Source organism: Sander lucioperca, chromosome 10 (genome assembly GCF_008315115.2).
Source record: "Sander lucioperca isolate FBNREF2018 chromosome 10, SLUC_FBN_1.2, whole genome shotgun sequence".
In the NCBI taxonomy this organism is placed as follows: domain Eukaryota; kingdom Metazoa; phylum Chordata; class Actinopteri; order Perciformes; family Percidae; genus Sander; species Sander lucioperca.
The window spans coordinates 14,968,199-14,983,803 of NC_050182.1; the positions used below are offsets into that span (position 1 = coordinate 14,968,199).

Consider the following 15,605-nt stretch of genomic DNA (forward strand, 5'->3'; position numbering starts at 1 on the left):
AGCTCATGCGTCACACAAACAGCTTGTGCTCAAACTGTGCTGGGTCGTCACTGCATTATGTAATCTGGTATTTCTCACCCGACCCCTCTCTCACCCTCCCCCACCACCCCATCCACCACCCCATCCATGTTTATCTCCCAGATGAAGCAGTCTTTAGAAAAGCTCCACCGGGGCATCGTGGTCCCAGAGGTGCAGCAGGATCCCCCCGATGACACCCTCACACCCTCAGTGTCCCCGACTGAGGCCTGAGCCGCACCCCCCACCCCCGACTGTCTCCCATCTCTGAACACACCCTGGTAGACTAGAAAAGTGGCACACAGTTTGCTCTTTCCCTCATTTCCAAAACGAAAAAAAAACAGGAGTGGGGACATGCAGGGGGACTGCATTACCCACAATTCTCCTCGCCTGACTGACTTGAAATGGCGACGTTCGCCTTCCTCCTCAACCAGTAACGACTTCAGTGAACTCATTCAGACTGGAAGCTATCATGACGACAGCAATAATTTACCTGCAGCTGCAAGTCCCCTGTACGTAGTGAATGGAAACGGGCCACTGGTGGGCCCATTCAGACCATCCACTCTTCAAGAATCATAGAGACTTTTCAAAATGGCCAGCCACATTTCAGAATAACTTTAAATCAGACCTCCTTCATTTTCAGCACCCCACGTGTTATGACGATCACAGACTTCAGTTCCTCTTCTGACATTGCAACATTTCAAAGGGATCAGTGATTCTGGAAAGTGGGAGCTCCTCCTCCTCCTACTCCTGGGAACAGTTAGATACCTTTGCCTCCTATAGTGAACGCCTGCTGAAACAAAAAGGGGGGGGCGCCACCTGCTGTGTGGATGTGACAAACAAACACCTGAAAAAGAGAGAGGAGAGGGAGCAGGACGCCTCTCTCGCTCTTTCCGTCAGGGATTTGTTCCTCCATGTCCGAGTTGAGCCCCCCCAAAAGGCTGTGAATCCTCCACGAAAGGGGGATGAGGAACATTTTAACACCAGACACTTGACACTAGTTTCAGATGTAAGTTCTTCATCTGAAGATGAATCTCAAACACCATCCCACTCCTCCCAGTCCTTTTGGGGGGTTTTTAAAATCTTTTTTCAAAATCAGTGTGTTGGGTCATTTGTTAGGACAGCAAGCTGCGTCTGACTGGACTGTTACAGTATTTATTATTACCAATGACTTTTGATCTGAAGTCCTGTCCTGCTCTGAAGAAGTCATTTGGTGGGTATTTTGCGCTCTGATTTGCTGTTGCAGTGCGGACCAAGAGGAGCTACACGAGAATGATTACTGGTCACAGCAATAATGACAATAGTGATGCTAGTACTTTTTGAATGTTTCAAACAAAGTAGTATATAATATTAATAATGTTGAATTGTGTGTGAATGTGTGTAGAGGCAAGTGAAGAAAAAAAAAAAAAAGCAAAAGATTTTGACTGACGGATGTGTGCGCGTGTTCACGAGGAGTCCTCAATGTTTCAGATGTTACATTTTCATATTTCTTGAGTTTTTTTTTTTTTTTTAGTTTTTTTTGTTTTTTGGACATTTCCTTTTTGGTTTGGTTGCTCACTCGTATCACAGAGCCAGACATTAACAGTTCAGGATTTACCGTAGACTTGATCAGGTGGAAACCGAAATACCGGAACAGTCGGCTAGTTCGTTGTCCAACTGGGACGGACGCTTCAAAACAAAAGGACCAACCAGAACTTTGTAGGCCCAGGTGAAGAAAAAGGGAATCAGTTTTGCAGTATTGTTTTTTTTTTTTTGTTTGTGTGTTTGTAAGATTAATTTGACTCACTCTCTTTTTATTCAATTCATTTTCTATCTTTATTATTTTCGTCGTTTATTTTCAGCCTTTCCTCTCCATCCGCTCGACTCTGGCCTCTGAAGATGTAAAAACATCTCATCCATCTGTATTCCCTCTTTGTTTTTTCTTCTCATCGCTCAACCCCACTCTTCCTCTCTTTCCTCTATGTGCTCTTCCCCATCACTCTCTCTCTCTCTCTCTCTCTCTCTCTCTCTCTCTCTTTCTCTCTCTCTCTCGGTTTCACTGAAAATGGCGGCTACAGAAGCATGTGGGCCACGCTGTGCATGGCCAGCCGCAGATAACAAAATGGTGTAATATTTATTGCGGGAGGGGGGAGGGAGCGGGTCTGGGATAGAAAGAGAGAGAGAGAGAGAGAGAGAGACGGAAGAGGAGCAGGGATGATAATGTACTGTAAAGATGTGATTGTACACTGCACCATGGAGAGAAATGAAAAGTTCTAAAACATGCAACAACATCTCGCTCATCTTTGAGTCTGCGTCTTTAGCTTTTAAAAGATTTGGGTCAGTGGATTGTGGTGGAACTGTTAACATTCGCTATTAATTTAACTGTTTGTCATTTGTTACTGTCTTTTACAATATCCCAAAGCCCAACTTGACATTTAAGTAGCTTGTTTTGTCCAACAAACTGTCTAAAAAAACCCAAAATATTCAGTTTAATATAAAAGAAGAAAGAAATCTTCACATTCGAGAAGCTGGAACCAGGGGAATGTATTACTCAGGTAATCAAATAATAAAATAGTTTAATTCATTAATTATTTCAGTTCTAGTTTTTTAAATCAGCATTATAGTCAAGTTTGAGTCCGGTAAACATTTAAAAAAATAAGATTTCAGACACCCCTGATTTTTTTATAATACAGAATTGTATTACTTTATCTGTGATTATTTCTAGATTCATTGTTTAGTCTAGGAAATGTCAGAAAACAATGTTCAGGCAGTGTCCTCATTTAGTATCCTAGTGGCCCTGAAGGTAGAGGCTCCTATTATTAAGATAAGATGCTGAACAACATACCAGGTTAAAAAACAAGATGCTCCTAAATTTGACCCCTCTGTTAATACCTTTCCAAAGTCAAAACAGCCTGTTAACCAAATGCTTGAATAGTTAGTTAGAGCTTTTATAAGAGTCTGATAGGAGGCAAGATGTGTTCAATAATCAGAGAAGTGTTAAATCAGCAGTTATTCCCCACTCAAGCTTTTTCAAAAACAGCTTCTGTATACTTTAGTACTTCTCTCAACCATTGCACCCTACCACCACCACACACACACACACACACACACACACACATACACACACACATACATACATACATACATACATACACTACCATTGTTGTTTCTATTTTTCTCAGATTTTATTCATCTGTTGCTCTTCGGCCACTCCTAAGAGCATAAAGTGCCTAAAATACACCTGTAATCACTCAATGGTAGCTCCCAATGAAGGCACTGAGGTCATTTTTTTTTTATTATGACTTAAGTTTTTAGTGACCTGAGGGGAGTTTACATCCTACAGTAGACACAGACAGAAACATAATTTTTTCATGTACTGGTCAATTTAGGGATTTTGGGCTTTTATGCTTCCATGACACACCTTCTTTCAGACTAGTGGAAAGGAAACACATTTAGGAGTTTACAGTATTTACTATACTTTGTCTATTTGAGTCTGTATATTTCTCCTGTGGGTATCTTTAAAGGCTGTTTACTCAAAATGATTTTTCAGAGCAAATTCAGCGTAAATAAGAGCATTTTTTATTAGATGATGCCTCATTTAAACATAACATTTTAGAAAACCTGTGATACAAAAATAATTGTCTTAATGTAGGTAATCAACTGGGGATGTGTCGTGGTGATATCTATTAGTTAAAACTTTCACCATAACTTAACCAGATGGCTTACTATGTGATCCCGTGATTCTCGCCAGCTGCCAGGCAAGGTAAGTAGTCTTGCCTTGAAAAAACTTGGCTTAAAAATGATTGGCTTATTGGTGTTTTTAGATTAAATCTATGTATTGACTTTTTTTTTATTACTTTTAAATAAAAAAGTGAAGGCTTTGTAACTCTAAACCATAATGCTGTGGAGTGAAATTTAGAAAAATGCAACTGAAATATTTGACATACTGGACATAATTTTTTGAGGGGAGAGAAGGGATGTGTTGGAGTATTTCTAAAATCTTGGCTACGAGCCTGACTGTGATCAACACTTTTCATCGCATGTAGTAAAATGCGTCCATCTGAAAGTCCTGTACAAGTTAAAAAAATATTGGTTAATACTTAATGACCATTAACCCAGCTGAGCAAAGATTTAAGTACAGGTGTTGGTCAGTCAGAGCAAAATTAATATGCATTATGTATAAACATATAATTGCTGGTGTTAAATTAAATAGAAACATTATTTTTTGCCTTCAATCAACATGTTTTACAAACATAAATGGAAATGAACTTAAAGTGTGAATTGAAGATGCATCAGGCTGAAAGTCCCTGACACCAACACATTTACCATTTATTTAAGATCAAAATAATTCAAGTGAGACATGGCCGATTTCTCAGGAATTTTATTTTTTCCTGGGTGTATCGGCAAGCAACATTTCGACACCTACACATGAAGAGGAAACTGCAGTTATATCCGTAGTACAACAGTATGTATCACTGCTTGAATGGAGGAGGTATCACTTGTTTTATATTTTTCTTTACTTTTTTACTTTTTATTAGCTTGTAACTCATTGGACATTGTGTGTTGATACTGTACTGTGCTTCTTCCATCAGTATGCAGCATGTCGTTATACTGTATTAATTCATGCGTTTGTGTGTGTTCCCTTCTTCTCAGTGTCTCAAGATGTATCAAACTTACTTTTGGTAAGAAAGAGATGAACAGTAAACATGCAGAATGGCAGTCTTTGGCTGCCATGTGGTGTTCACTGACCGTCTCTGAAAGAGAAGCAAGGACAGCTGTTTTTACAAACACTTAAGGTTTGTAACAAAGCTATGCCTTTTTTCTTTTTGGTAACCACTGGCTTCACCCTGGGAGGCACACTGGACAGGTTTTGTGGTACGTTTGCCCACGGCAGTTATAGGCTACATATATACAGCGATTTGCCAAGCCCTTAAGTTTCTTCAAAAACACCCAAGACATTTGTATGAAACATCAGTGGGAAAGCTAAAGGTGACATGTTCATATCACTTCAAGTAAATTGGTAAAGTTGCTTTTTTGGCAGTACTACAAATTGATCATCAGAGGGCTTTCCATACAGTATGTCACGGGAAGTCACACTTGGCTTCTGGTGCCATTTTTGCTCCTCACCATCCAAGTTTTTTAACAATACACAGCCAGTTTAAACAGGATAGTGGACTGCTGAAAAGGCTTTAATTAACAGGGAATCCCACTGAAATATCAATAGACTATAGAACTATAAATATTTTAGATTGTTGTTGCAAAACATTTTTTAGGGTTGATTTGTCATTATGAGCTCTGGAAGATGTAGGAAAATACCGTAAAAAAACATTACGGTTGTCTGAGAAATTAAGATAAAACAGGAGCTCATCTCGGTTGCTTTCCCAGTCCGAAACATTAAAAACATGACTGGCTCTATGCTTTTCTAATATTCTAATAAGTTTAACCTATTTATGATGACTAATGACTGTATGTTCCTTTATTTGAAAGTGGATAACTCAAAACTCCCCAGATAGTTCAGTCAATCTAACTAAGAAAAAAGGGCCCAACCCAGGAGAAATTGCAATAGTAACGTTTCATAGTTTTTATTGATCCTAATGCCCTCCTACATCATATATTAAAAGTATATCTTCATGGATTTAGTGGAACATAGTTTTGACTATTTAGATGTGGTTTGGGTAAAATACAGTAGTGCAAAAACGTAACTTTGGTAATTTTTTACCAACTTGGATATATATATATATATATATATATATATATATATATATATATATATCTCGCTTCTAATGTTGATGTATCATTAAAAGCTGTTTTTATGTGCATAACAGCTTCGTAAAGCCAACAGAGGAAACACTGACAGCTTTTAGTTGGCTTTATAAAACCATTATCGGTTACACACTGTGAAATAAAATATGACACAACTGATTAAAAACTCTTAAAAACATGACTGAACATCAGAAACATGATGTCGGTCATTTTGATTAGCTCATAAGCATGCAGACAGTGTATATGCAATGTAGGCCTATAATATCTATACAAAATAATCTGTGCATACACAGTTCAACCCTCTTCCTCTGTCCCATTGGACCACGACCTCATGCATCCCTCCTGACCCTCACAACAAGATACATTTCAGTCCTTTCCATCCTTCTGCAGAAAGTCACTTGAAAAAACTTCCTATGAAGATCTTTCTCCATCGTGTGGTTAGATTTTTCCATCATGTGGAAAGGATGGCAGGATGTGAGTGATGGTAAGAGCAGAGGGCATGAAAGTGGCAATGTGAGATTCCTCAAGGAAGCTTTCTTGAATTCTTCCTCGACTTGAAGTGAAAAACATAAAACTGTCAGGAAAATGAATAATGTAAAAAACAAAAGAAACATGCAGTAACACATCGTCAACTTTCTCAAAGCACAATTACACTGATTTGGAAAGAAAACAAAGCTTTATCTAAAATCTAAATAAAATGTGTTAAAGGTACAGAGAAGACAACACAACATAGGTGGGAATGAAAACAGTCTGTTAAATAGCAAGCGAAAAGTTTAAAATGCATTGACATGACATGTTACATTATTATTACATTAATTATTAATTAATTGTTATTATTGCATGTCATATATATATTATAAAGTAAACATATTACAATTATGAGAGGAATGCTGAATTGTTTTTTACTTTCAACCTAGTTCTCCCCTAGTGGTAATAACAAAAAACAGGAATTAACACATTGCATAAGATCCATCTTTGTAAAATAAACAAGAAAGAACAAAGGAAAGCACAAGACAGACTGAATTCAGACATGAAAAATCCAGACTTACCAATGCTATTCTGCCACTTGAAGACCTGCACAATTATCTTTACTTTCCGATGCTACAGCTAAATACTCCGCCCTAAAGGAAAGAGAGTGATGGAAAGGTGAAACAGGTGGTTAAGAACAGTGAATCAGAATCATAAAAATATATCTATACAGTAAGGAAGATATAGCTATATATAAAATTTGAAAATAGCAGATTGAAACAGATTCTGTCTCCGCTTTCCAAACAGTGTCATGGGATGGGAATGGATTGGCTTTAAGAGACGCTGGCTATGTTTGTGTTTGACTGTTTTGTGTTACTCACGCGCTCTCTCTCAAAGCTTCCTCTCCTGCCGCTGCAATCTTCCTGTAGCAGTAAATCATCTCAATTACGAGCCATACCTGCAGCCCGATGATGGACACATACATCATCACCTCAGACAAGATGGATGCCAGTCCCCTGGTGACTAGAGAGACAGAAAGGGAGATAAGGTAAGTCATGATATATCTGTGTGCTTATAGAAAGGAGGTTATTCAGTTTGTACCATTAAAAGGATTAGTCATAAGTCATGACCTCCTGTCTTGAATTACAGTGTCATAATTCATCACTTCCTGAATCCTGCTGCTGATTAAGTTTACCTACAGTTAACGTCCACAAGGGTTTAATGTCCTGCTCAAGTAATACAAATTCAGAGGACCAAGCATTGAACCTTGGGGGACACCTCTGTGGTAATTTAAGCACTTGTCACTAAAAGCACCCAGTTTAATTAACAGTAACTACACTAACCTGCATTAAAACATTTCTGGGCAGCAAAACAAGCTCTAAAAACAACCAGTTACCACCTGTTAAGTTAATGCAGCAAAATTGTGGCCACCTGGTGAATGTCCAATATTCACTATCAAATTAACTCATTATTATTTTAACCTGCATTAATTAACAGTTTTGACCACATGGAGGCAGCACAAAAACCGTATAAACACAACATTGACATAATATCACGGCATAGAGTTGATTTGGTGAACTTGCTAGCCTTTTTACTTATTCAGTAGTCACAGACCAACAATATCATTCCTTTGGACTTCACGTGGCGAATGTAAGTTTGATATTCACTTGATTTTCAGCTCTGTTTTGGTCTCTACCACATCCAGAAATACCTGGCTCTTTAGCTGCTAAATGTTCCACTATGTTCACCAGCTAGTTGCCAACTTTGTTTGTCTGCTGTTGGTTCTCAGCCAGTAGTGTACAGTAGGCTTATTAATGACAGCGACGAGACTGAATCAAAACAGTTCAAATTACATTTCTTTGAGTAAGCTGGCTAATTTAGTTTCGCTCTTCCCCGCTCAAACAGACGGTACAACATCCCTGCTCTCTGTTCTTACCTTGTGGCACCACTTTCATGACGATAGTCATGTTGGGGTCAGTTGAAAACTTGTAGTTGGGATACTTGAGGGTGCGGCTGAATATGCACTTGTAGGTTCCTGCGTCATTGAAGGTCACATTGAGGATGAAGATAGAGCCATCCTGCAGGTCATCGCTGCCCTTGGTGCCGTTCCAGTGCAGGCGCTCATAGAAACGTGGGTCAACAATAGAGGCATTTTCATTTTCATAGTGGTATAACTGGAAGAGAATTACAGAAAATTTCTTTAAAAATTAAACAAAGCAAAATAGAGAACTTGGACATTTAGCAAAGCGAACAAGGGTTTCAGGCAAGGGTTTCCCAAATATATCATTTATTATTATTATTTTTTAGCAAACTTTACGCGAACAGGAACAAGTATTCTGTTTCACAAATCTACTTTCTACTTTGTTGATTAATTAATACCCTTCCCAGAGTGTCAAGTTTGCATTTCAGTTTCCCTTTCATCCCTGAGCAAACAGACAGCTAGTCTCCATATCAGCACTGCTGCTGTTTTTCTGTATCGACCGAGATGCATCACCTTTGCACTTCCTGGTATATTAGCGGATACAGAGTCTTAATGGCGGCTGAAGGTTGATGGGATCTCTCCTGCTACGGGAATACACTGTAATGGCCTCTTTGCTTTGCCTGGTGAGGGCTGTTTAGTTCAGCAAAAGTGCTGTCTTCCAGTCGACACAGGGAGGGAAAAGCCTGCCATAAAAATGCAAGACTCTGCTCTTCCTCTCTCTCATGATAAATGCATTGCAGCCATTTCAGAGAAGACATATAACCCTGTTGTCAGACTGTTGTGATTGATATATTTGGGGCTTTGTGCTGATTTTATATATTGCTTTATCTGGACACATGATAAGGTATTACATTAGGGAGAAAACTGGCTGCATTGCATGTGATGGACATTAATTTAACAGTGTAACTAAAACATTGTCTTTAGTCTTGACTATGCTGATTTTGTTTGACAAACTTAAGAGTGGTATTGATCGTCTCATCTTATTCTCTGCAAGAAGGGTGTATTTTCTAAAATGATGACCTATTCTTTTAGGTTGCAACTGAGGGCTGTTTTTTTCAGAGCTTGCCTTGTCATATATTTTGTCATATATTTTATTATTACTCACGTGGCTGAAGTTGGTCTCATTTAAACCCTTGAATTGCCAGTCGACTGAGGCCGCGGCGGGCACCTCGCTTCTCATCTTGCAGGAAATGCAGCCAAGTTTGAAGCCTTCGTTGGCCACGGCCTCTGTGTCTGAGTCCACCTCCACGCAGGCTCCATAGCACAGAGACGCTACAGAGTGAAAATAATGAAAAAACCCAGAGTTAGAAACCTCCTGTATCACTTTATTGCTCTTTGTCTATTTGAAGGTCACAGGGTTCAGAGGTAAGAGCTGTGGGAGGCCATCATCCTCTTTTTCACATACCCGTGACTCGATAGGTTGATACACGAGCAGAGCTCTGGTGTTTTCCAGTATCTCAGTACTTGCAGGCACCGTCAAAACATTACTAAACAATGTTAGCTACTGCAACTTTTTGATTTTGCGTGCTTGCTCCCACTGATCATTGCATGCATGTTTTTTTCTTCTTTTGTGTTGGGCATGGCTTTTTTCTTGCATTTTTTATTTCCACTCATTTCAGTACTTAGATTATTCTGAATATGATTATTCTGTTTTTAGTTTTGTAGCATTTACATTTTAGGTGTTTTTGATCTGTGAAACGGAGGGGAAATAAAGAGGTTGCAGTGTGCGGTACTAGTTTCTTACATTCTGTCATTTGGTGACTGAGCTAAATTCATATATAGAAGCGTGAGTCTATATATGCCATCATCATCATCATGACACGTACTTCTCGTCGGCCGGGAGTAACACACCTGTAACTTCAAATGTTTCTTTCTCACACTGCACCTTGCAGTTTCCACTGAGGTCTCAGCATGGCCCTCAACCAAAGATCTTGTGCTATTCTCAACTTTGACCTCTGGGGATGCGTTTGTTTCGAATCACAAGGTGGGAGGAGGGAGATGAGGGAGAGGACAGGAAACACAACTCAGATGAACTGAAATCATTAAACGTTTGGTTGAGATTCACAGAGACTGCACATTGTCCATGGCCTCAATTATACAAATATATAAAAGAAAATAGGGGCAGAACTGCGCAACAGCTAAAAAAGTGTTTACTCCCTGGGATACAAATGTTGCAGCAACAAAGTGTGACTTTTTAAAGGAATCACACAAATAGAAATGCCACCACACTGCAGAGACACATGGAGGGGAGGAATGAGGGGGGAGGAAATAAAGAGAATGTCAGCACAGGCTTCAGTAGTAATAGTTATTTCTGCAAAAGCATGGAGAGCTGGGGAAGCAGGAGGGAAGAGGCCTAATGCCGGCGGATGCACTGCAGAGAAGGAAGAGGGAGGGAAGAGAAAAAAGGGAAGGAAAAGGAGAGAACATTAAGAACATAATGTAAGACTTCACATGCCCAAAAATATAAACCCAAAAGTAAATGGACCCATTGCTATCATATATTTTAAAAAAAGAGATAGAGCCGTGCATATAAAAACAAACAGACCTGAACCCAGCTGACCCGAGAACGACTAAACCAGAGCCTGAACATGAGTGCATTAATTCCAGATTCAGTGGTTTTAGGCTGATCTCCAGTTCTAAATTTGCTGAGTTATTGTACCAAAGCCACATTTAAACAAGTAATCTATTGCATTTTGTTGAAATGGATAAAAATGCAGCATGCATTGATGAAAACCTAAAGGTTAATGCCGATTTGTACAACTTGTTTTCATAGTTTTGGACACTGTTCAGTAATAACATTTGTCTCACCAGCTTAGAGATGCTGAGATGAGGCAACCTCTAATAAGAGACACCAGAAAAATAATGTTTGTCCTACTTGTAGATGTGTGCACACAGTTTTTCCTGTGGAATGAGGTATTATCACTGATATTTCTGGTCTCAGTTTTAGATGTACTTCATAATAAAGTAGTTTGATCAGTAGTTCCCATCCTATTTTATTCAACGTACCCCCACAATCCTATCAGATGAGATCAAGTCAACACTCATCTAGTTTCCAATGTATCTGTTGGAATCAAAGTTGTAGTAAACCAGAATAAAAGAAAGTATTATTTACACTGAGACCCCCCACGATAACTCAGGTGAGGAAAACTTGAATGTCTGAACCTACAAAACAGGGTTCGGTTAAGGCTGGGGTCTTGGGGTTTTCAGGTTTTCTGGGAGGTGGGTCTGCTTAGGACCTCTAGATTACAACAGACCTGGGTCAAACAGCATTTGCAGCTTCTTCTCCTGAACTGCTTGGAGAACTGGTTTCACTTACAGTTCACAGAAAGCACAATCAAAGCTCTAATTAGCTTTGTCTTGTCTGTTCGAAATGTGAATTGATTGTATTGTGTTAATTATCGGCTGCTGTAAGATGCACCAGCTGTCTGTGCCGCAGCTAATCCTCGGCTGCCAATAGCGGTCGATCATTCATCTATTAACGCCAATGTCAAATCTCACAGGAAAGCATTTGGAAATCAACTGACAGACACTTTTCTTTTTTTTTTTTTTTCAAAAAAGAGACAACACCAAATTTGACTCAAGTCTGTGAGTATCATATCAGCTTCTGCTGCGTAGAGAACAGGCAGAAAGAGACAGAAAGACAGGGTCATACAAGAGCAAGACATCCCGTGCAGAGAAACACAGAAGGGTTAGAGATGGCCGGCATATTGACTGCTTTGAGAAAAGGAGGTGAGACCAATAAGACAGACAGAGGAGACATATTACAACGACAACAAAGCACATGTTTGACGGACAGCAGGACATAAATTAAAAAGCATGTCTAAAGACAGAAGAGAGCACTACAGTTGCAGGACATGAACACAAACAGAGGCAGATGAAAATGTTGTAGGACAGCACACACAGACAGCGTGAGGCCGTAATCCTGAGGGAGGTTAGTGACGCGGCGAGATTGTGCAAGGTGGGCAGTGATGATGCTGACTGTCCAAAGCTGAGACAGCGAGTTAAGAAGACAGCGAAAAGAGAGAGAGAGAGACGAAGATGCAAGCGGACACAAAAGGAACGGCACATCCAAAGTGCAAGGTAGACAGAGACAGAGCCACCAAACTACCTCAGCAACAATTCTCACCAACAGCTGCAGGACACATACACAGAGCATCAAAAATGCAAATCCATTGCGTAATCGGTGGACTGAGGTTCAGGATTATAGAAATTGCAGATTAGGAATTTTTTTTCCCTAACAGGGGTGCTGGCTGCTTAATCCCTCATATCAATTGCTGTATACCCATGAGGCCTACAAAGCAAAAAAAAAACAACGGATGTATAGCTTTAGCTGCACATTAGACCATCCACCTACTGAGGTTAGCTAACTTAGCATGTCGCTGGGAGCTAAAGGAAATACAAAAAGGGTCGAGGTTATTTGGTGAACTGAGCATAAGAGAGATGGAGAAAGGAAAATTGGATAAGCGACAGCAAAAGGGATGAGGGAGAACAGCATCTGTTTCCGTGGCTGGGTTCCCACAGACATAAACACACGCATGTACTGTAGGCATACGTAACCTTGGGAAATACCAAGAATCCATGACATTTCCTTTGAAACCAAGCGAGCAATAGACTTTCCACTGGAACAAGTAGACCATTGTAGCTCACTGCTCTGAGAGTGTCTCTTTCATTTCACTCCACAAAGCTGTCATATTGTCAGGGCTGGTAAAGCGACGGTGCACAAGTTTATCAGTATAGAGCAAGCCCGAGAAATCCCTGCCTGCTTCTCAATCTTTCAAAAGCTGCTCTATTAGTTCAAGAGCAGAATTTCTATTTTTTTGGAGTGCGAAACCCAAAATAATACATTCAACATTTGATTTACAAACAAAAAAACCCACAAAAATCAATGAGTCAAACATAAAAAGTTAAGAAGACTTAAGAGCTCTCAAGGTGATAACATTACAATTATAACTAAATCCAACTTTAGAACTTTGTCACATTTCATTTACTTCTTCTACCAAAATATGGCCCTTTCTACTGTGGAAAATAATGTATGGGCAAAAATGCAGAAAGAAGTAAAAAAAAAAAAAAAAAAGAAACAAAAAGTCTGTCTGCTGTCTAGTATATTGATCTCACTTCATTCCTCTCTCTTGCAAGCTCTGTTTTCTGCAACGTATGCACAAAGGCTCTTAGTACTGCATGTTCAATGACATTTTGTTCTGTAAAATAGATCCAAATCTGTTTTGAGGAATGAAACACAAGGCGAACATTGATTCTTTTTCTCAACAAATCCTCGGATCAGTAGTCTATTCAACTTGTTGATGACACTTCTCTTGTCTCACAGCAATCTCTACAAAAGCTTATATGGGCGGACATTTTGACTTGTCAAAGCAGGAAAAGCACAGGTGTAGCTAACAACACGAATTATGACTTTGTTACATTTAGGTGATCCAGTTCTGAGGCCCTGCTGTTGTGCATGCTGGCTCACTGATGTACCTAAATGGGGCGAGGCCCCATTCATGTTATGAATGTTTTTTTCTGCTGTAACAAGCCTAAATATCTGCTGTAAAAAAGGCATAGGAACAAGAAACCCTAAGGGATGCAGCCATTACTAATGTTATTAGTTTTTGAATTGTGATGACAAAACTGTGAAGAATTATATTCCAAAATGCAAAGTTAAAGATGCACGAATCAGTAATTGTGGCCGTTTACTGGCAGAACTGCACAACATACTAAAAATTGCATAAGTCTGACATATTATTGCCTTGTAAGTTGATATGGCTAACATGTTAGCGATCTATTGTTTATACATCCTGCAGACACGTAGTAACATTTATTTATTTATTTTGATATGTGTCTGGCCACGTGACAAATGTAAGTCCCATATTCATTCTCTTTTAAAGTTCTTACTGACTTGAGGTGAAAACAAACATCAAATCAAAGTATTATACATGCATTTATTAATGTCTGAGAAAAAATATGTAACCATTTTTGATGGTGTCCACAATAATAATTGAGAAACCGATGGGTTCCAAGCTCTTATATAATGCAAATATAAATCAAGCTGTGTGGAAGGTCATCTCGTCCTTCAAAGCCCATCTCACTCACCTAACCCCCCCCCCCCTGCAACTACAGGGCACCCTGGTATTACAGACCTCTTTCACACAGCTGGATGAACAGGGGCTCAGATGTGTGTATGGGCCTGTTCTGACCTGCTATTAAAGTAAGTTCTGAGTGATCCGATCACAAGTGGACAGCTCTCTCTCTGTGTGTGTGTGTGTGTGTGTGTGTGTGTGTGTGTGTGTGTGTGTGTGTGTGTGACACAAGTTAGCAGGACACATGCAGCCAGCCGCGGTATCTCGCTCCAGATTTAGAACGCAATGAAAAAAGCCTCAAATAGAATCAAAATAAAACTCTTTTCAGAATTATATCCATGCAGCTTTGAGGCTTCAGAGTCTGACCCCAGCTGCAGATTGGGCACAAGTGACAGTTTGTGCAGATTCTGTGGTTGGAGTGGAGAGATGGATGGACATGAATCCAAATGGCTCGGAGGCGGAAAAGATGGCGTGGTTGTTCAGACATCCCCTTGACAGTAATCTCCTTTGACCATAAATTCGCGTTCGAGCCATTTGCAGAGCTAATGGCTCTGTGCTGCGAAAGAGCCTCTCCGCTGTATGCATTAGTTAGAATTGCCATTGAATCCATTAGGTCTTTATTAGCCTCTGCAGTCTGGCTCGAAAGCAAGGACACACAACTCTGTCAGTTGAATTGTTATGCTTGTGAATGATTCTGCCCTTACAGTTGGAAAGAGAGAATCATTTTTGGCATTTTGAGCATAAAAAAAAATAAAGTTGAGAATATTATGGTAAGCTAAAGGTGATATCAAAGTCTGTTTTATTGTATTTCGGGACAAGCTGTCCCTTTATGTCTCCTATTTCTTCTTTTTCTGATTGCATTTGCCCTCTGCAGCCGACACCAATCCCAATTCTGATGAAGTTAGATACGTCTGTAGATAGAAGTTTGATAGAGCGTTGGTGGAGCTTGATCATCATCCTACTTATGAACTTGTATATATTTTTTTTTTTCCTACCTACCAGAAACTTCTTGAATTCCATCTCATGTTTCTTTAGCACATGCAAATGCACAAAGAGCACAAGCTGCTATTTTTATCAGCCTCAGTCCGTTCCTTTCCTCTTGTTTTGGGAGATTCCATCCAATTTCCTGTCTCGTCTTATATCCTCATCCTCACTGCGTCGGGCTCCAGATGTGCTCACATTCAGTCCTCAACTAACCCGCCGGCTCCTCAACCGAACTGTGTGTTTCTGTTAATCGAGGTTGTGTAACCTTCTTACTTTTTTGCCAAGTTTCACTTCTCTGCTCACTATCTGCTTCCTGGCTTAACTTTCTGCAGCTCTGCCTG

At 39.7% G+C, this 15,605-nt stretch overlaps 2 protein-coding genes across 7 annotated transcripts in view; one reads left to right on the forward strand and one right to left on the reverse strand.

The window, feature by feature from the left end:
• gramd1a (GRAM domain containing 1A) overlaps nucleotides 1–2,280 on the forward strand; it is a 37,592-nt gene extending 35,312 nt beyond the window's left edge. For 4 of the 5 annotated variants that reach the window (XM_031313603.2, XM_031313619.2, XM_031313610.2 and 1 more), the window contains one exon: nucleotides 142–2,277. In XM_031313603.2, coding sequence (XP_031169463.1) covers nucleotides 142–249 — 108 coding nt within the window. In that variant the 3' untranslated portion in view covers nucleotides 250–2,277. Of the gene's footprint in view, nucleotides 1–141 lie in introns of all 5 variants that reach the window. The other variant, XM_031313635.2, reaches the window with a different exon arrangement.
• Nucleotides 2,281–4,396: 2,116 nt separating this feature from the next.
• scn1ba (sodium channel, voltage-gated, type I, beta a) overlaps nucleotides 4,397–15,605 on the reverse strand; it is a 32,731-nt gene continuing 21,522 nt past the window's right edge. Inside the window, exons 3-7 of one of the 2 annotated variants that reach the window (XM_031313733.2) lie at nucleotides 9,312–9,478; nucleotides 8,162–8,399; nucleotides 7,107–7,248; nucleotides 6,807–6,878; nucleotides 4,397–6,310 (exon numbers count right to left, since the gene is read on the reverse strand). In XM_031313733.2, coding sequence (XP_031169593.1) covers nucleotides 6,812–6,878; nucleotides 7,107–7,248; nucleotides 8,162–8,399; nucleotides 9,312–9,478 — 614 coding nt within the window. In that variant the 3' untranslated portion in view covers nucleotides 4,397–6,310; nucleotides 6,807–6,811. Of the gene's footprint in view, nucleotides 6,332–6,806; nucleotides 6,879–7,106; nucleotides 7,249–8,161; nucleotides 8,400–9,311; nucleotides 9,479–15,605 lie in introns of both variants that reach the window. The other variant, XM_031313738.2, reaches the window with a different exon arrangement.